General features: G+C 45.9%; 1 protein-coding gene across 8 annotated transcripts in view; it reads left to right on the plus strand.

Annotated features, from left to right (window-relative positions):
* Positions 1-22,024, plus strand: part of LOC139388746 (tweety family member 1) — a 39,438-nt gene that overhangs the window by 9,481 nt on the left and 7,933 nt on the right. For all 8 annotated transcript variants that reach the window (XR_011629327.1, XM_071135628.1, XM_071135642.1 and 5 more), the window contains exons 2-12: positions 3,658-3,835; positions 6,737-6,966; positions 9,488-9,599; positions 11,657-11,994; positions 12,211-12,306; positions 12,506-12,578; positions 18,944-19,019; positions 19,161-19,216; positions 19,510-19,602; positions 19,714-19,806; positions 19,900-20,039. Coding sequence is in view for 7 of the 8 variants with exons in the window: in XM_071135628.1 (XP_070991729.1) it covers positions 3,701-3,835; positions 6,737-6,966; positions 9,488-9,599; positions 11,657-11,994; positions 12,211-12,306; positions 12,506-12,578; positions 18,944-19,019; positions 19,161-19,216; positions 19,510-19,602; positions 19,714-19,806; positions 19,900-20,039 (1,442 nt within the window). In the remaining variant the exon portion in view is untranslated. The remainder of the gene's footprint in view (positions 1-3,657; positions 3,836-6,736; positions 6,967-9,487; positions 9,600-11,656; positions 11,995-12,210; positions 12,307-12,505; positions 12,579-18,943; positions 19,020-19,160; positions 19,217-19,509; positions 19,603-19,713; positions 19,807-19,899; positions 20,040-22,024) is intronic.

The following is a 22,024-nucleotide window of genomic DNA, read 5'->3' on the forward strand; positions in this document are numbered from 1 at the left end:
AAAAAGGATTTAAAATCAAATGTAGCCATTTTGAACTACCACGAAAACACAAGAGCCAACAAATATCAAACACTAATGCTACATCAGCTATGACGCTCAACACTGAACTAGACCACTACAACAATTTGCACGAGCGGCATGGGTGTCAGTAAAGACCGATCCCAGATGAGCCCCCACTTATGTTACGAATCCCTTTGGCCCTGCAGTCTAGGGGGGGTGGAAACGAGACCCGCAACTTAACTCTTGCAAATTATGACAGTGAAAAGGAACAGTGAGAACAAAAATCACAGACAACTTAAGAGTACCGTCAAACACTCATGGTTTATTTTTAAACACACGGTAAAGGGGGGCGGGAAAAGGGGCTGAGCTGGACCCAAGGAAAGAAATAACATTATCCAAAAACACCCCTAAGCTAGACAACCTGCTTCAACAACAGATAGCTCACTAACCAATAAAATACAGTGGGTGGTCCGCCCAGTTCTAACTAGTGTTCTTTAGACAATATTTACCTACGGGTAGTGTATAATGGATAAAGTAACATGCAGTTGCAAAAACAAAAGAGAGAACTGATTGGGATACTTTTAAACCAATGGAAAGGGGATGTGATTGGGTAAGGGAAAAGGAGCAGGTGTCTCCTGATTGCTGACTGATTGGTGACTGATTCACAGGTGTCGCCAATAAGGGAGAAGGAAAGAAAATACACACAGGATACACACAGGATACCTGTAGCCGTAACAATGATAATTGCCAAAAATTGTTAATGTAGACTTTTTTTAATTGAATTTCAATTCACACTACAGTCTAACCACACAACAACATTCCTATAATTCACCTAATGTGACAACATCCTCTACCACCCTCACAGCCGAATAATTTAAGACTATAACATGAAAAATCCTGTTTGTTGATATAGCATCAGAGTCTGGCCATAACAATGTGAGACTACAACAATAACACCAGTCTGTTGACAGCCTCAGTGTGAGGGGATGGACGGCAGTGTGTGAAACCATTCTGCTCCCACTGTTCACAAGTGAAACAGAGTGTTGGCATTGATTTTGTTAGTGACAGTTGGGGGTTTGGAGCCATTAAGGGGAACAGGCTTATTCTAATGAGCTTGGGATTGACTGTCTGGGTTGTCTGTTTAACCCTCTCTGGGCCTGGGATGCCCCAAATCCACATGCACACACACCACACACACACATCCCAAACAATGACCCCAACACCTGGACTTATTATGTCCATTGAGACTTAATGGATTTGAAATGGCTGCTACAGTAAAAAGACTGGGTTGATATTTCTAAAATAGTTATAGTTATAGGTCAAATGTGATTCTTGATCATACATTCTTGATCATGTATTGTGTAGTGCTTCTATTCAAATGTAGTGTCGTGTGCTCATACAGATGGATCATTAAAAAGGATGAGAATTCATGTGATACAATGCTGAATGTTCTAAACATTCAAAGACAGCAAAACCAAGATAGGAGCCTGGTGCAGAATCCAAATCTAAGAATCCCCCCCTGATAGACACTATCAAATACACTATTGTCTTTCCTCAACGTTCCTCTGTGTCTCACTGTATGTAGAGCAGTACTGTACAACCCCCTGTCTCTACTCCTCAGTACAACTCCTGTCAATGGTCTAGTCTGTGCTGATCTCATCTCATAGGCTCTCTTGAAACCCTCTTGTCTTCAACTGTAAAACCCTGGTATTCTCTTAATCTGCACAATCAGTGTCGTGGCCCCCTTTACCATCCCCCCTCATCCCCTCTTCATAGCTCTGTGATTGTAATGTAGATTGCGGTGTCTATTTGGGATAACCGGATTTCCCTTTGTATTTCCCCTACTTTCTCCCTCTTGGCTGGGCTTGAGGAAGGGAGGGGGAGCAGAGTCTCTCAGCAGGGTGTGGTGGTGGAGTTTGGCTACAAAGACTGACCTGTCCTCCCTTGTTTCCCCTCTCTCCTTCCCTTTGGAGGGTGGTTGTGTGAAGTCTGCTACTGTGCATCATTGTTGTAGACATACTATCTCTTATAGTATCTTCTAATTTCCAGGATGGTTGAGGGGTGTTGTGTTGATAGTTGGTCGGATGGTGGTTGAATCTCCCTCTTGTATTGACCCAACTCTGCCTCTGTTATATAGTGCTGGTTGTGTGGTGTGGCTGAGATTGCCACTGGACCTCCCACTATCTCCCCTACTCTGCTCCCATAGGTTGAGGAGTATGATGAAGTAGGATGTTAGTAGAGACGACAGGGTAGTTGGTTTAGTTGAATTGGAATGGAATTGACCACAACCGTGATCCAAATGTAGATTAGAAGCTGAGCAAAAATAATTAGCAATGTCTGTTCTTGCTCTGTGGTTTCTGCTCCACAGGGTTTCACCCTGCATACCTCCTCGCTCCAGGTACAAGCCCTTAGGCATAGCTCTGATCTAGGATTAGATCACCTTGACTTTCACAATTCCTTACACAAAACCTCACCTTTAGATCAGAGTCTAGGACAGGGGTGTCAAACTCATTCCACAGACAGCCTAGTTTCTGAAGGTTTTTGTTATTTCCTTTCAATTAAGACCTAGACAACAGGGTGAGGGGAGTTCCTTACTAATTAGTGACCTTAATTCATCAATCAAGTACAAGGGAGGAGCGAAAACCCACAGACACTCAGAACTCTGTGGAATGAGTTTGATGTGGTCTAGGAGAAGACAATGTAAACATCACCTTTGATCAGAGTCTAGGAGAAGACAATGTAAACATCACCTTAGATCAGAGTCTAGGAGAAGACAATGTAAGCATCACCTTTGATCAGAGTCTAGGAGAAGACAATGTAAGCATCACCTTAGATCAGAGTCTAGGAGAAGACAATGTAAGCATCACCTTAGATCAGAGTCTAGGAGAAGACAATGTAAGCATCACCTTAGATCAGAGTCTAGGAGAAGACAATGTAAGCATCACCTTAGATCAGAGTCTAGGAGAAGACAATGTAAGCATCACCTTTGATCAGAGTCTAGGAGAAGACAATGTAAGCATCACCTTTGATCAGAGTCTAGGAGAAGACAATGTAAGCATCACCTTTGATCAGAGTCTAGGAGAAGACAATGTAAGCATCACCTTTGATCAGAGTCTAGGAGAAGACAATGTAAGCATCACCTTTGATCAGAGTCTAGGAGAAGACAATGTAAACATCACCTTAGATCAGAGTCTAGGAGAAGACAATGTAAACATCACCTTAGATCAGAGTCTAGGAGAAACTTCACATTGTCCTGAACCACCTACAGTGAGTACACTGATTGATGAAATAGGAAGTTTCAGTGAACATGAGCATGTCTGACAACTGTTCAACCATTGGCTGGCTCTCCCACAGACTGGAGGGGGGGTGGTTGGTGAGGTGATGTTCCCTCACTCCCTCCCTCCCTTGCTCCCTCCCTCCCTGCCTCCTCAGCAGGGTTGTTCTGAAACATCTTATCTTTCTTCCCTGGCTTCCAGTGTGTAAGAAGGAGTGGTAGACGGACAACATTTCAGTTGCAATAGCCATCACCCAGCACCACATACAGCATAAGGCTTTGTTTACTCATAGTATTTATCATTGGTCCGCCACTGGTGTGGAAATGTGGAATATGTCTATCACTTACACACCTTTGATATTCTAACCCTTCTCTTCACTTAGTTCCTTTCAACAGGGTGGAGGAGGGGGGGTTAGGCGATAGACTATGGCTGCCATGGCGACCGTGCCCAGCTACACCCCTTCGCTATGGGTGAGGATGTGCCATGCCCTCCCCCGGCTAGACCTCACCATGACGATGAGAGACAACCTCTTCATCCCCGACAGCTGGGAGTACCAACAGGTAACAGAAAACGCCCACAGCCAATCACATCCATCGCAAACTACAACTGGCCAATCATACAGCACGACTGATTGATTCATATTTATCTCAAGTTTTCTCTTGGTTCAAACAACAAGATCATAAAAGACAGCTAAGATTCAATGGAAAATATGTATTGCACTTGGTAAGAATGAGAACCAAGTCTGATCCAGAATCCCCCCCCCCCCCCCCCTCATGTTAAATACTGCCCCATAAAGATCCCTCTCTGTTTTGCACAGCGGCATCTGCAGAATCCTACTGATATTATTAGAGCATTTAAACAGCTTATTCATGCTAGTGGTGCAAGTGGCCTAGTTATCGACAGGGAAACGAGCCCAGACCACTCAGAAGAATCTTGACCTGGATTTCAACTCTTCAGAAATATTACACCACCTGGCTGTCTCTCCTCAAAACTGTTAGCACTTAATTACACTGTTCTGTTCCCATCTCCACCACAGTTCAGTTTACATCCCCCAGCTCCACTACAGACTCCATCTTATTTCACATTCATTCTCATCATCGGCATGCAATTGTAAAAGTTCCACAGTACGGTTTGAGTAGGATTTGGTTTGTGTGTTTGAGTGTTTTAATCTGGAGACACTGTAGTAGTAGCAGCAAAATGTTGTATTGTCAAAATGTTTGTTGTGTTGTTGTTCATTTCTAGGTTTCACCATTCCCTTCCAGTGGCTCTACGTCCCTACTCCCTACGTCACACACATTGCATGTTTACAACATGTCTATGGTACCTAGAGAGATTCTCAAATAATCCGCCAGTAGAGAAAGACAAAAGAAATGGAAAGCACTTGGAGAGAGGATGAGTAACATGAGGAGGTTGTGGGGAACAGAAGACAGGACAGAAAGAGAGAGTAAAAAGGAGAGGATGAGTAACGTGGGGAACAGAAGACAGGACAGAAAGAGAGAGTAAAAAGGAGAGGATGAGTAACGTGGGGAACAGAAGACAGGACAGAAAGAGAGAGTAAAAAGGAGAGGATGAGTAACGTGGGGAACAGAAGACAGGACAGAAAGAGATAGTAAAAAGGAGAGGATGAGTAACGTGGGGAGGTCGTGGGGAACAGAAGACAGGACAGAAAGAGAGCGTAAAAAGGAGAGGATGAGTAACGTGGGGAACAGAAGACAGGACAGAAAGAGATAGTAAAAAGGAGAGGATGTGTAACGTGGGGAGGTCGTGGGGAACAGAAGACAGGACAGAAAGAGATAGTAAAAAGGAGAGGATGAGTAACGTGGGGAGGTCGTGGGGAACAGAAGACAGGACAGAAAGAGATAGTAAAAAGGAGAGGATGAGTAACGTGGGGAGGTCGTGGGGAACAGAAGACAGGACAGAAAGAGAGAGTAAAAAGGGATAGAGAAAGTGAGGGTGGCAGTGAATGTATTTAAGTAGGTCACAGATTATTAATAGAGTTGCAGTGGCGTGGATAGAAAGAAAGAGAGAGGGTGAGGGGGAGAGAAAGAGGGAGGGGGAGGAGAGGGAGTGAGAGAGAGAGGGAGTGGAGGAGAAAGAAAGTAGGCAAGGGAGGAGGGGGAACATGGATGGGTGGGGGGGGGGCTATAGAGAGCAGGAGAGAGGGATAAGAAAGGGATAAGAGATAAGGTGGAGGAGAGGAAAGGGAGGGAGACAGGCAGATGGAGAGGGATAATGCTGTAGATATGCGTTCTGGCTAAATGCACTCTCCAGTAAAGTTGAGTATGATGGATGCTAGTATGTCAGAGTGCAGGCTGAAGATGAGATGCAGGAGAGATGTGACAGGGGTTAGTAACGTTAATGTTCACTACAGCTTGCAGCTGAGTGTGACGATACAAGGTAGCTTTTAACCCTTAATCATGTTCAGTATGTATGTTAAACAGTCAGGAATGATATTATTACATTCAATTACTGGTTAATGAATGCAGTAGGTATGCTGTAGGTATGCTCTTGTGAATGGAGTCATACAGATTAGTGTGTGTGTGTGTGTGTGTGTGTGTGTGTGTGTGTGTGTGTGTATTTGTGTGGAAAAAAGCCTCCAGCTTTTTAGTTGATGTCCCCTGGAAAACTTTATGTTCTAATCACCTTTCACTTCCACTGCTTGGCTAGGTAGGACTGTACGCCATTTGTCACAGTGGAATTATAGGACCAAAGAATGTTGTGGTCCTTTGTAGCTCAGTTGGTAGAGCATTGTGCTTGTAATGCCAGGGTAATGGGTTTGATTCCCGGGACAACCCATACGTAAAATGTATGCATGCATGACTGTAAGTCGCTTTGGATAAAAGTTGTGATTTTAGGTATCACAATATCAACCTGTTATTTAGCTATTTTGCATAAATACACTGTAGGGATTCTTGCAGAATATTGAAGGCTGGGAATACACTAAAGTCCTCATGACTAACACATGCACCTCCCAGCTGCTCTGAATCCCTTTTGTTATCCATAACACAGTATATTGACACATTTACCCAGCCCTAGCTGCTACAGTCTGGCCTCAATATTTGACTCTCAAATGGTGTGGAGGAGACTCATGGGAGTTTCTGAAATACAATTCTATCCCGCCTGCAAAAATATGTTGAACCAACATTTAATCAATGTCATCTGTCAACAATTTTAGGTTAATTGTTTGTTTTTTGAAAATAAAGAACTGAAACGTATACAAATGTGAACCAGATTTCCACCGTAAATCAACAACAGAATTTCAAGGGTTGATTTATTCACGTTAGCAATGCAATTAAATATCAACCGAATATAGAGATTGATTTTACGTTATGTCAGGTTTTTGCCCAGAGGGATAATGTTACTTAGAAATGCATTTTCCATTATGCAATCAAGTACAATGACAGTGTTACCATAAGCATCCGTCTGTAATGTGCTGTGTTTAATTTGATTTACTCTCTCAGACTCTACTGGTCCTCTCTAGTCTCTCGGCCATTGCTCTCGTTCTCTCCCTCCTCGTCATTATCTCCTTCCTTATACACTACTGCTGCTGTCGCCGTGGTGACCGGAGCGAGGGATCTGAGGAAGAGGAGGAGGATGAAGAGGGCAGCACTGGCCATGGATACGGAGGCAAGAAAGGGCGGGGTATCTGCTGCGTCACCTGGGTGTCGGTGGCGGCTGTCACACTGTGCTGGTGAGTTAGAGAGGTTATTGTGACGTCACTGCCAGGGTCATTGTGACCTCTTTATGCAGGCCATTGGGATGTTGTGATATCATGAGGGTCATTGTGATGTCCTGTCATCTTTGTGACATCAGTGCCATGAGTGTTGTATTCATGAACTGTGACCAAACCATATGACCATTTGTCACAAGGATAGAGGAAAGGGAATCCTTTTTATAATACAGAGGTACCATCTTCTAACTTTCATTATTTCCCAATGGTCCAATAACCATGTGTGAGTTTTGATGTAAGTTATTTTCAGAGCACTGTAGAAAGTAGTGTCCAGTCCCTGCTTTACAATGGGTTAGTATTTTGCTCACGGCAATATCTGACACAGACAGTTGACCTAACTGACCGTGGTCAAGTTTTCGTTTGACCACAGGGACCAGGCCACTGAGGTTAGGTGTTTGGGCTTGTGACAGCATGTTTGTGGTTTGGAAATTGATTCGTGGTTTCTTATCACCGTGACGATGATGTCAGAAGTTCCATCTCAGTGTATTGAATCCTCTCTCCTCTGTTCCCTCTCTGGTGACTATGCTGTCATCCACTGTCATGAGGGCGTTTAGTCACATTGTGACAGGATGTTAATTTTAAGTTTGCATGAGGATATTGCAGCAGGTATTCAAATCTGACCCTACGAGGTCCAGAGTACTGCTGGTTGTCTGTTCTACCTGATTATTAATTGCACCCACCTGGTGTCCCAGGTCTTAATCAGTCCCTGAAGTGGAATTGGTTTAGCGGTCCAGATTAGAATTTGCGGGGTTTACTGAGCCAGATTGGGTTCTCATATAGAAAACCCACAGTTAAACACCTTCAGCTCTGACACCGCATGATGTTGGATTTCCCCTCCCATCTCAGCAGCATAGCGTTGTCACATGTTATCGGATTGCATTGTCAGCTTGAGTTGATTTCCGCTTCAGTGATGTCATCATTATGCAGGTGTTTGTGTTATGGTGATAATGTTCCCCCCTGCGGCCATGATGATGTCATCTCTCTCGGATACCTAAACCACTCAGTGGTTTATCTGTCTGTCCCCACACGGTCACTCAGTGGTTAATATGTCTGTCCCCACACGGTCACTCAGTGGTTAATATGTCTGTCCCCACACGGTCACTCAGTGGTTAATATGTCTGTCCCCATGCGGTCACTCAGTGGTTTATCTGTCTGTCCCCACACGGTCACTCAGTGGTTAATATGTCTGTCCCCATGCGGTCACTCAGTGGTTTATCTGTCTGTCCCCACACGGTCACTCAGTGGTTTATCTGTCTGTCCCCACACGGTCACTCAGTGGTTTATCTGTCTGTCCCCATGCGGTCACTCAGTGGTTTATCTGTCTGTCCCCATGCGGTCACTCAGTGGTTTATCTGTCTGTCCCCATGCGGTCACTCAGTGGTTTATCTGTCTGTCCCCATGCGGTCACTCAGTGGTTTATCTGTCTGTCCCCATGCGGTCACTCAGTGGTTTATCTGTCTGTCCCCATGCGGTCACTCAGTGGTTTATCTGTCTGGGTGATGGATGCCCTCTTTGTACATGTTTTATTCCACAGAGAGGTGGAGGTTATAAGTCATACAATCAACCATGAGATTGATTGTATGACTTATAACCTCCACCTCTCTGTCCTGCCCCACCCCTCCCTCTCCGCCTCCCCAGGTTTCAGACACAATCTCTGGGCTACAGCATGACGGTGCTGGTTTACTGAGCCAGATTGGGTTCTCATATAGAAAACCCACAGTTAAACACCTTCAGCTCTGACACCGCATGATGTTGGATTTCCCCTCCCATCTCAGCAGCATAGCGTTGTCACATGTTATCGGATTGCATTGTCAGCTTGAGTTGATTTCCGCTTCAGTGATGTCATCATTATGCAGGTGTTTGTGTTATGGTGATAATGTTCCCCCCTGCGGCCATGATGATGTCATCTCTCTCGGATACCTTGCTGTTTAGATGAAAAAGGGGAGACATGGTAGTAGACATCTTAGTTTTAGAAATGCATTGTGGAAAAATCTCAAATTACACCCTATTCTTCAAGTTGTGCATCAGAGCACATATGAGACACACATGATGCTGTCATAGAAAACATACAGTCAAACGTGTATGAAACACCCCCTCCTCTTTTTCCCGCTTTCTAATCTGGGTCACATACTTTGTGGGAGATTGGGTCATACCATTGCTCTTGGGTGCGAGGGGATTTGGTGAACATCTGGCCTAAGCTTTAATCTGAATATTTGAATAACAGAGATATATATGTGATTATTTTTTATGTTTCTAATATCACGCCAACTGAAGACTGCAGATGCAGACACTGCTAAGACTCTTTAAAGCTATCTGTATGTTTTCCTGTGGTCGTTCGTTCGTTCATTCGTCCATTTCTCACATTTCACATCACTCTCACCAGTTCCATCTTGTTGTGTCAAATTCATTTAATATGTACATACAGTACAAACTGAATGAAATATGAATCTCTCTCCCTCAATCCCTGTTCCCCTTTTCGCAGTGTTGCCATAGGCGTTGGTTTCTATGGCAACAGTGAGGCTAATGATGGGATATATCAGTTGACCTCATCTCTTCTCACAGCCAATTACACACTGGCTTCCATCGATCTGCTGGTGAGTACTCCAGCTCCTCCCTCCCAGCAAATTTCAGACATGCACAATGTGTGTGTGTGTGTGTGTGTGTTTGTGTGTGTGTGTGGTAGATATATTGGTGGAGAGGGAGAGAAAGTGGGGTGTAAACTTGTCAGGTGTGATATGGATCACCACGTGGTCACTCAGTGGTTTATCTGTCTGTCCCCACGCTGTCACTCAGTGGTTTATCTGTCTGTCCCCACACTGTCACTCAGTGGTTAATATGTCTGTCCCCATGCGGTCACTCAGTGGTTTATCTGTCTGTCCCCACACGGTCACTCAGTGGTTAATATGTCTGTCCCCATGCGGTCACTCAGTGGTTTATCTGTCTGTCCCCACACGGTCACTCAGTGGTTAATATGTCTGTCCCCATGCGGTCACTCAGTGGTTTATCTGTCTGTCCCCACACGGTCACTCAGTGGTTAATATGTCTGTCCCCATGCGGTCACTCAGTGGTTTATCTGTCTGTCCCCACACGGTCACTCAGTGGTTAATATGTCTGTCCCCATGCGGTCACTCAGTGGTTTATCTGTCTGTCCCCACACGGTCACTCAGTGGTTTATCTGTCTGTCCCCACACGGTCACTCAGTGGTTTATCTGTCTGTCCCCATGCGGTCACTCAGTGGTTTATCTGTCTGTCCCCATGAGATCACTCAGTGTTTTATCTGTCTGTCCCCATGCGGTCACTCAGTGGTTTATCTGTCTGTCCCCATGCGGTCACTCAGTGGTTTATCTGTCTGTCCCCACACGGTCACTCAGTGGTTAATATGTCTGTCCCCACACGGTCACTCAGTGGTTAATATGTCTGTCCCCACACGGTCACTCAGTGGTTAATATGTCTGTCCCCATGCGGTCACTCAGTGGTTTATCTGTCTGTCCCCACACGGTCACTCAGTGGTTAATATGTCTGTCCCCATGCGGTCACTCAGTGGTTTATCTGTCTGTCCCCACACGGTCACTCAGTGGTTTATCTGTCTGTCCCCACACGGTCACTCAGTGGTTTATCTGTCTGTCCCCATGCGGTCACTCAGTGGTTTATCTGTCTGTCCCCATGCGGTCACTCAGTGGTTTATCTGTCTGTCCCTGTGCGGTCACTCAGTGGTTTATCTGTCTGTCCCCATGCGGTCACTCAGTGGTTTATCTGTCTGTCCCCATGCGGTCACTCAGTGGTTTATCTGTCTGTCCCCATGCGGTCACTCAGTGGTTTATCTGTCTGTCCCCATGCGGTCACTCAGTGGTTTATCTGTCTGTCCCCATGCGGTCACTCAGTGGTTTATCTGTCTGTCCCCATGCGGTCACTCAGTGGTTTATCTGTCTGTCCCCATGCGGTCACTCAGTGGTTTATCTGTCTGTCCCCACACGGTCACTCAGTGGTTAATATGTCTGTCCCCACACGGTCACTCAGTGGTTAATATGTCTGTCCCCACACGGTCACTCAGTGGTTAATATGTCTGTCCCCATGCGGTCACTCAGTGGTTTATCTGTCTGTCCCCACACGGTCACTCAGTGGTTAATATGTCTGTCCCCATGCGGTCACTCAGTGGTTTATCTGTCTGTCCCCACACGGTCACTCAGTGGTTTATCTGTCTGTCCCCACACGGTCACTCAGTGGTTTATCTGTCTGTCCCCATGCGGTCACTCAGTGGTTTATCTGTCTGTCCCCATGCGGTCACTCAGTGGTTTATCTGTCTGTCCCCATGCGGTCACTCAGTGGTTTATCTGTCTGTCCCCATGCGGTCACTCAGTGGTTTATCTGTCTGTCCCCATGCGGTCACTCAGTGGTTTATCTGTCTGTCCCCATGCGGTCACTCAGTGGTTTATCTGTCTGTCCCCATGCGGTCACTCAGTGGTTTATCTGTCTGTCCCCATGCGGTCACTCAGTGGTTTATCTGTCTGGGTGATGGATGCCCTCTTTGTACATGTTTTATTCCACAGAGAGGTGGAGGTTATAAGTCATACAATCAACCATGAGATTGATTGTATGACTTATAACCTCCACCTCTCTGTCCTGCCCCACCCCTCCCTCTCCGCCTCCCCAGGTTTCAGACACAATCTCTGGGCTACAGCAGTCCATCGCTGGGCCCCTGACCACTATGGAGGAGCTGTTTACAGGCAGTAAGCCTTATTTGGTGTCCACCCGGAACTGTAGGAGACTGTCAGAGAACGTGGTGTCCCTGCTCACCTCTCTGACCATGGCTCGCTCCTCTGACGGGGGTGCCTGGAACAGCAGTAACAATAGCGGAGATCCTCCCATAGCAGCCCTCACCCCTGTGCCCCCCTCCATGGCCCCCACAGTGGCACCAGTCGGAGGGGTCATGCCAAGCCCCTTCTCCCCTGGCTGGGCAGCCAACACACTGATGGTCAACGAGGACTACAGGTGAGGGAAGGGAGTGGGAGTGTCTTCTTCTCCAATGTTTTAAATTGGGTGTTAAGAACACACATAGCGTGTGCCAGTATATCACTCCCTTGTGGTTTGCTGAAAGATTGAGTTTTGCGTTCAGCACCATAGAAATGTATTTGGAAGTGTACTCCCTGCATTGTGTGGTTCTATGGTGTCCTATTGCTGAGATGGCTGTTATCTCCTGGGCTGTAGGTGGCTGTCCTACGTGCTGCTGTTGCTGTTGGACCTCCTAGTGTGTCTGTTCATCCTGCTGGGGCTAGCCAAACAGGCTCGCTGGCTCCTCATCCTGTAAGCACACACACACACACAGACACACAGACACACAGACCGACAGTTAAACCCTGTGTGTTATATTGCATCGAACAACACTGAGTTTGTAATGCTCCGCGACTCTGTGTCATGTAGGCTGTGTAATATATGATGGTTCCTAGGAGGTGTGTTTGGTGCTTCGCTGACCCCTATGTGTGTGTGGTTTCTCTCCTCCCAGGATGACGGTGCTGGCCTGGCTGGCTCTGTTCCTGAGCTGGGGATCCCTGGGCCTGGAGACTGCCACTGTGGTGGTGAGTACTGACTGATAAAGGGAGGAGAGGTGGAGGGGTGGTGTGTGTTGTTGAGGGGAAGGGAGGGAGTTGGTCGTTCATGGCTGGCTAGAGAGTATCTCAGGAATGTCTTAAAGAAGTCCCGGCCAGAGCAGAACAGAATGGCTGTGTACTTCTGTTGGTGTCTGTCTGCATGTGTGTGTGTATGTGTTTCTGTATTGCATTCAGTGTGTCTCTGTGCCCCTTGTGCTAAACTGTGAAACTGTGAAAAGACTGGCCTCCTAGGGAACACTGCAGTCATGGCAGGGGACCAAGAAGGAGGGAAAATGGGGCAGAAATTAGTGTGTAGGTGTGTTCTGTGTATTTTCTGTGTGTTTGTGAGCAGTGTGTGAGCGTGTGTGAGCGTGTGTGTGTGTGTGTGTGTGTGTGTGTGTGTGGGAGCGTGGGAGTGTGGGAGCGTGGGAGTGTGTGTGTGTGGGAGCGTGTGTGTGTGGGAGCGTGTGTGTGTGGGCGCATGTGTATGTAAGTAGTACATGTTAATCCATGGAGAGAGTGAGTCCCAGAGAGAGGGAGAGTTGAGAGGGAGGGAGGGAGAACTTCTCCAAAGACTCAACAGAACCCACAGAGAGAAAGAGAGGGAGTTGGAGAAGGTGTTTGTTTAGGGTGGTGTAGAAATGGGACTAGTGGGACAGCCAGTGACAGTAAAAGCACCATTTGATTCTATGCTATGACACATCTTGGCCATTCTATTGATTGATGCCTACCACAACACCACAGACCACAACACCACAGACCACAACACCACAGACCACAACACCACAGACCACAACACCACAGACCACAGACCACAACACCACAGACCACAACACCACAGACCACAGACCACAACACCACAGACCACAACACCACAGACCACAACACCACAGACCACAACACCACAGACCACAACACCACAGACCACAACACCACAGACCACAACACCACAGACCACAGACCACAAGACCACAGACCACAACACCACAGACCACAACACCACAGACCACAACACCACAGACCACAGACCACAACACCACAGACCACAACACCACAGACCACAACACCACAGGCCACAACACCACAGGCCACAACACCACAGACCACAACACCACAGACCACAACACCACAGACCACAACACCACAGACCACAACACCACAGACCACAACACCACAGACCACAACACATCATTACAGCAAAGCAACAAATTATTATGGCATTTCAATTAAGGTTAAATAAAAAATAATTAAACATTTGGAGGGAATCGAGAACATAGAGATCTTTATTCAATATTGCTTTGATAAAGAATTGGCAGCGGGGGCCTCCCGAGTGGCGCAGTGGTTAAGGGCGCTGTACTGCAGCGCCAGCTGTGCCGTCAGAGACTGGGTTCGCGCCCAGGTTGGGTTGTGTATCGGAGGACGCATGACTTTCAACCTTCGTCTCTCCCGAGCCCGTACGGGAGTTGTAGCGATGAGACAAGATAGTAGCTACTAAAAACAATTGGATACCACGAAATTGGGGAGAAAAAGGGGGTAAAATAAAAAAAGAATAAATAAAAAAGAATTGGCAGCGAGCCAAGAATATAGAACTGACATTTGCTGAGAACTGCCAAGGAGTGTTCTTTCTTGCAACTGTCCCATTCCAAATCCATGCCTTGGAAGTTTGTCAGGAGAGACAAATGGGAGACATTTGTGTGTGTGTGTGTGCGCGCCCCTGTGTCTATGAAAGAAGGTTGAAGGGCCTGGAGGGAGAGTGCTTCAAGCAGACCAGTGTCATGTGGAGCTGGCTGGAGATGTCTCAGAGCCCATCCAGCGGTCCACACAGAGCCCTTCTGTCCCTGGCCACTGACAGACAAAACAATGACCCAGCTGTGGGTCTAAACTGCCCTGGACACTCTCTCTCTCTCTCTCTCTCTCTCTCTCTCTCTCTCTCTCTCTCTCTCTCTCTCTCTCTCTCTCTCTCTCTCTCTCTCTCTCTCTCTCTCTCTCTCTCTCTCTCTCTCTCTCTCTCTCTCTCTCTCACTCTCTCACTCTCTGGGTCTCTCACTCTCTCTCTCTGGGTCTCTCACTCTCTCTCTCTCTCTCTGGCTCTCTCACTCCCTCTCCTGGCCAGACTGCCCCTTGTTCTGTGTCTGTGTGCCTGCAGCTCTTTTTACAATGTGGCAGTCAGGAGGGAAGAAAAAGGAAGGGATCGATGTAAATGAAAAGAGAGAGAGAGGATGATAGTGATAGAGAAAGGGAGGAAACAGTTGAGAGAGGAGAAAAGCGAGATGGAAAGAGAAAACCAGAGCAGGTCTATACAGTATGGAGAGGGACAGTAGGTCTATACATCATGGAGAGGGACAGTAGATCTATACAGTATGGAGAGGGACAGTAGATCTATTCAACATGTAAAGGTACAGTAGATCTATACAGTATGGAGAGGGACAGTAGGTCTATACAGTATGGAGAGGGACAGTAGGTCTATACAGTATGGAGAGGGACAGTAGGTCTATACAGTATGGAGAGGGACAGTAGATCTATACAGTATGGAGAGGGACAGTAGGTCTATACAGTATGGAGAGGGACAGTAGGTCTATACATCATGGAGAGGGACAGTAGATCTATACAGTATGGAGAGGGACAGTAGATCTGTACAGTATGGAGAGGGACAGTAGATCTATACAGTATGGAGAGGGACAGTAGGTCTATACAGTATGGAGAGGGACATTAGGTCTATACAGTATGGAGAGGGACAGTAGGTCTATACATCATGGAGAGGGACAGTAGGTCTATACAGTATGGAGAGGGACAGTAGATCTATACAGTATGGAGAGGGACAGTAGGTCTATACAGTATGGAGAGGGACAGTAGGTCTATACATCATGGAGAGGGACAGTAGATCTATACAGTATGGAGAGGGACAGTAGATCTATACAGTATGGAGAGGGACAGTAGGTCTATACAGTATGGAGAGGGACAGTAGGTCTATTCAACATGTAAAGGTACAGTAGGTCTATACATCATGGAGAGGGACAGTAGATCTATACAGTATGGAGAGGGACAGTAGATCTGTACAGTATGGAGAGGGACAGTAGATCTATACAGTATGGAGAGGGACAGTAGGTCTATACAGTATGGAGAGGGACAGTAGGTCTATACATCATGGAGAGGGACAGTAGATCTATACAGTATGGAGAGGGACAGTAGATCTATACAGTATGGAGAGGGACAGTAGGTCTATACAGTATGGAGAGGGACAGTAGGTCTATACAGTATGGAGAGGGACAGTAGGTCTATACAGTATGGAGAGGGACAGTAGGTCTATACATCATGGAGAGGGACAGTAGGTCTATACAGTCTGGAGAGGGACAGTAGATCTATACAGTATGGAGAGGGACAGTAGGTCTATACAGTATGGAGAGGGACAGTAGGTCTATACATCATGGAGAGGGACAGTAGATCTATACAGTATGGAGAGGGACAGTAGATCTATACAGTATGGAGAGGGACAGTAGGTCTATACAGTATGGAGAGGGACAGTAGGTCTATACATCATGGAGAGGGACAGTAGGTCTATACAGTATGGAGAGGGACAGTAGATCTATACAGTATGGAGAGGGACAGTAGATCTATACAGTATGGAGAGGGACAGTAGATCTATACAGTATGGAGAGGGACAGTAGGTCTACACAGTATGGAGAGGGACAGTAGATCTATACAGTATGGAGAGGGACAGTAGGTCTATACAGTATGGAGAGGGACAGTAGGTCTATACAGTATGGAGAGGGACAGTAGGTCTATACAGTATGGAGAGGGACAGTAGGTCGATACAGTATGGAGAGGGACAGTAGGTCTATACAGTATGGAGAGGGACAGTAGGTCTATACAGTATGGAGAGGGACAGTAGGTCTATACAGTATGGAGAGGGACAGTAGGTCTATACAGTATGGAGAGGGACAGTAGGTCTATACAGTATGGAGAGGGACAGTAGGTCTATACAGTATGGAGAGGGACAGTAGGTCTATACAGTATGGAGAGGGACAGTAGGTCTATACAGTATGGAGAGGGACAGTGGGTCTACAGTATGGAGAGGGACAGTAGGTCTACACAGTATGGAGAGGGACAGTAGGTCTACACAGTATGGAGAGGGACAGTAGGTCTATACAGTGTGGAGAGGGACAGTAGATCTATACAGCGTGGAGAGGGACAGTAGGTCTATACAGCATGGAGAGGGACAGTAGATCTATACAGTATGGAGAGGGACAGTAGGTCTATACAGTATGGAGAGGGACAGTAGGTCGATACAGTATGGAGAGGGACAGTAGGTCGATACAGTATGGAGAGGGACAGTAGGTCTATACAGTATGGAGAGGGACAGTAGGTCTATACAGTATGGAGAGGGACAGTAGGTCGATACAACATGTAAAGGTACAGTAGGTCTATACAGTATGGAGAGGGACAGTAGATCTATACAGTATGGAGAGGGACAGTAGGTCTATACAGTATGGAGAGGGACAGTAGATCTATACATCATGGAGAGGGACAGTAGGTCTATACATCATGGAGAGGGACAGTAGGTATATACAGTATGGAGAGGGACAGTAGGTCTATACAGTATGGAGAGGGACAGTAGATATATTCAACATGTAAAGGTACAGTAGATCTATACAGTATGGAGAGGGACAGTAGATCTATACATCATGGAGAGGGACAGTAGGTCTATACATCATGGAGAGGGACAGTAGGTCTATACAGTATGGAGAGGGACAGTAGATCTATACAGTATGGAGAGGGACAGTAGATCTATACAGTATGGAGAGGGACAGTAGGTCTATACATCATGGAGAGGGACAGTAGATCTATTCAACATGTAAAGGTACAGTAGATCTATACAGTATGGAGAGGGATAGTAGATCTATACAGTATGGAGAGGGACAGTAGGTCTATTCAACATGTAAACGTACAGTAGATCTATACAGTATGGAGAGGGACAGTAGGTCTATACATCATGGAGAGGGACAGTTGATCTATACAGTATGGAGAGGGACAGTAGGTCTATACAGTATGGAGAGGGACAGTAGGTCGATACAGTATGGAGAGGGACAGTAGATCTATACAGTATGGAGAGGGACAGTAGGTCTATACAGTATGGAGAGGGACAGCAGGTCTATTCAACATGTAAAGGTACAGTAGATCTATACAGTATGGAGAGGGACAGTAGTTCTATACAGTATGGAGAGGGACAGTAGGTATATACATCATGGAGAGGGACAGTAGATCTATACAGCATGGAGAGGGACAGTAGGTCTATACAGTATGGAGAGGGACAGTAGGTCTATACAGTATGGAGAGGGACAGTAGATCTATACAGTATGGAGAGGGACAGTAGGTCTATACAGTATGGAGAGGGACAGTAGGTCTATACAGTATGGAGAGGGACAGTAGGTCTATTCAACATGTAAAGGTACAGTAGATCTATTCAACATGTAAAGGTACAGTAGATCTATACAGTATGGAGAGGGACAGTAGGTCTATACATCATGGAGAGGGACAGTAGATCTATTCAACATGTAAAGGTACAGTAGATCTATACAGTATGGAGAGGGACAGTAGGTCTATACAGTATGGAGAGGGACAGTAGGTCTATACATCATGGAGAGGGACAGTAGGTCTATACAGTATGGAGAGGGACAGTAGATCTATACAGTATGGAGAGGGACAGTAGATCTATACAGTATGGAGAGGGACAGTAGGTCTATACAGTATGGAGAGGGACAGTAGATCTATACAGTATGGAGAGGGACAGTAGATCTATACATCATGGAGAGGGACAGTAGATCTATACAGTATGGAGAGGGACAGTAGATCTATACAGTATGGAGAGGGACAGTAGGTCTATACAGTATGGAGAGGGACAGTAGGTCTATACAGTATGGAGAGGGACAGTAGGTCTATACATCATGGAGAGGGACAGTAGATCTATACAGTATGGAGAGGGACAGTAGGTCTATACAGTATGGAGAGGGACAGTAGGTCTATACAGTATGGAGAGGGACAGTAGATCTATTCAACATGTAAAGGTACAGTAGATCTATACAGTATGGAGAGGGACAGTAGGTCTATGCAGCATGTAAAGGTACAGTAGATCTATTCAACATGTGATTCACTCAGTAAATCAATAGAACAGGCAGTGGGTCAAGTGCTGCTGTCAGATATCTGAGGAGGGAAGTGTGTCTCTGTTAACTTTTCCCTTGTGATCTCTCCCTCAATTTCTCTCCCCCTTCACCTCTCTACCTCTCTCTCTTTCTATGTATTTATTTCTATATCCCTCTCTACCTCTCTTCCCCCTCTACCTCTCTCTGCATCTCCAGTCTGTCAGTGACTTCTGTACAGATCCTAACACCTTTGTGCTCAACTCCACCCACTTCAACTCTGGGACCAGCTCAGGTACAGTAGTGCATCGCTGCACACTAACAAAGAGTCTCTGATTATTTCATTCATATAGCCGTTCATTTTGATGCTGAAATGCCCTGACACACTTTATTCATTGCCTATTGATGGTCTGCTGCTGTCCTCTGTCCTATCCAGACGTGTTGGATTATTACCTGACCTGCAGCAGACGTATGAACAGCCCTTTCCAGCAGGTAGTAACTGTTCTCTGTAGATGCTGTGTCTCACGTAGTGGTGTTAGGGGATCAGGGTTTCAATAACACATGGACTCTTCTGAGTGCCCTGAAATTAGTGGGCTGGACCAATGTAAATATATGGGGGTTTGTATTATTTCTGGGCAGCTCTGTAATTCCAACCCTGGTGGCACTGATTATAGGACAGTAAGTAAACTTGTATTATCTGATAGGTACTGATCAGGATGTTTATAGATTATACCGTGTTAGCATGATGATGCTAAGCAATATTTTCAATGACCTGTTGTCTGCAGCTGCTGACCCAGTCACAGAGGTCCCTTTCCAGCATCCACACACACCTATCCAGCCTGGACCGGAATGCTCTCCCACAGGTCCCCAAGGCAGAGGTACGTCACACAGGGCCAGGGTGCAACCCATGACACAAAATGGCTGCCAAATACATAAAACACAGTTTATGAAACTAAGTGTGAAATTATCCTTACCTATTGTCGTTGTAGAAGTCACTCAGGGAGGTTCAGCAGATTCTCAATGCCACAGAGGGCAACTTTCACCAGCTGGTGGCGCTACTCCACTGTCGAGGTCTCAACAAGGTAGGCCTGGTGTTTAACATGGGGTGTAATGCTCTCTGGTGTGTTCTTGCTGTTTTCTCAAGTCTTTTTGCTCTTTCTGTCTCTGTTTCTTAGGATTATATTGACTCTTTGAAAGGCCTGTGCTCTGATGGGATGGAGGGATTGCTCTACCTCTCTCTCTACTCTTTCCTTTCGGCTCTGGCCTTCACTGCCATCCTCTGTTCCCTGCCCGGCGCCTGGAGAAGCTTCCCCAGGTGTGTGTGTCTGTGTGTGTGTGAGAGAGAGATAGATAGAGAACGAGATATGTTATTGATGTCATAATGTTGTTGCTGAAATCTTCTACATCATAGTTTAACAGTTCCTCTGAACATGCTCAGCAGTAAGGTAAGGTTGTACCACAGTGGGGCAAATAAGTATTTAGTCAGCCACCAATTGTGCAAGTTCTCCCACTTAAAAAATATGAGAGAGGCCTGTAATTTTCATCATAGGTACACTTCAACTATGACAGACAAAATTAGAAAAATAATCCAGAAAATCACATTGTAGGATTTTTTATGAATTTATTTGGAAATTATGGTGGAAAATAAGTATTTGGTCACCTACAAACAAGCAAGATTTCTGGCTCTCACAGACCTGTAACCTCTTCTTTAAGAGGCTCCTCTGTCCTCCACTTGTTACCTGTATTAATGGCACCTGTTTGAACTTGTTATCAGTATAAAAGACACCTGTCCACAACCTCAAACAGTCACACTCCAAACTCCACTATGGTCAAGACCAAAGAGCTGTCAAAGGACACCAGAAACAAAATTGTAGACCTGCACCAGGCTGGGAAGACTGAATCTGCAATAGGTAAGCAGCTTGGTTTGAAGAAATCAACTGTGGGAGCAATTATTAGGAAATGGAAGACATACAAGACCACTGATAATCTCCCTCGATCTGGGGCTCCACGCAAGATCTCACCCAGTGGGGTCAAAATTATCACAAGAACGGTGAGCAAAAATTCCAGAACCACACGGGGGGACCTAGTGAATGACCTGCAGAGAGCTGGGACCAAAGTAACAAAGCCTACCATCAGTAACACACTACGCCACCAGGGACTCAAATCCTGCAGTGCCAGATGTGTCCCCCTGCTTAAGCCAGTACATGTCCAGGCCCGTCTGAAGTTTGCTAGAGAGCATTTGGATGATCCAGAAGAAGATTGGGAGAATGTCATATGGTCAGATGAAATCAAAATATAACTTTTTGGTAAAAACTCAACTCGTCGTGTTTGGAGGACAAAGAATGCTGAGTTGCATCCAAAGAACACCATACCTACTGTGAAGCATGGGGGTGGAAACATCATGCTTTGGGGCTGTTTTTCTGCAAAGGGACCAGGACGACTAGTCTGTGTAAAGGAAAGAATGAATGGGGCCATATATCGTGAGATTTTGAGTGAAAACCTCCTTCCATCAGCAAGGGCATTGAAGATGAAACGTGGCTGGGTCTTTCAGCATGACAATGATCCCAAACACCCCTCCGGGCAACGAAGGAGTGGCTTCGTAAGAAGCATTTCAAGGTCCTGGAGTGGCCTAGCCAGTCTCCAGATCTCAACCCCATAGAAAATCTTTGGAGGGAGTTGAAAGTCTGTGTTGCCCAGCAACAGCCCCAAAACATCACTGCTCTAGAGGATATCTGCATGGAGAAATGGGCCAAAATACCAGCAACAGTGTGTGAAAACCTTGTGAAGACTTACAGAAAACGTTTGACCTCTGTCATTGCCAACAAAGGGTATATAACAAAGTATTGAAAAACTTTTGTTATTGACCAAATACTTATTTTCCACCATAATTTGCAAATACATTCATTAAAAATCCTACAATGTGATTTTCTGGATTTGTTTTCTCATTTTGTCTGTCATAGCTGAAGTGTACATATGATGAAAATTACAGGCCTCTCTCAGGCCTTTTCTCTTTTTAAGTGGGAGAACTTGCACAATTGGTGGCTGACTAAATACTTTTTTGCCCCACTGTATATAGAGGTGTATCTTTAGGTGTGGGTTGACGTACTGGATGGGCATGTAACTCACTACTGTACCTCCAGGTCTGTCAGAGCTTCTGTCTGTGTGTCTGTCTGTAGTAAACAGCTTCCAACTGTGTCACAGCCAGAAACATGAAGGGAAAAACAGATTCAGGGATCAACAAGGGGATTAATTTTTTCTATTTGCGAATATCGATGTAAAATTAACAGGAGGTCTGTATTC

The sequence above is a fragment of the Oncorhynchus clarkii genome, chromosome 3, assembly GCF_045791955.1.
Source record: "Oncorhynchus clarkii lewisi isolate Uvic-CL-2024 chromosome 3, UVic_Ocla_1.0, whole genome shotgun sequence".
NCBI classification, from domain to species: domain Eukaryota; kingdom Metazoa; phylum Chordata; class Actinopteri; order Salmoniformes; family Salmonidae; genus Oncorhynchus; species Oncorhynchus clarkii.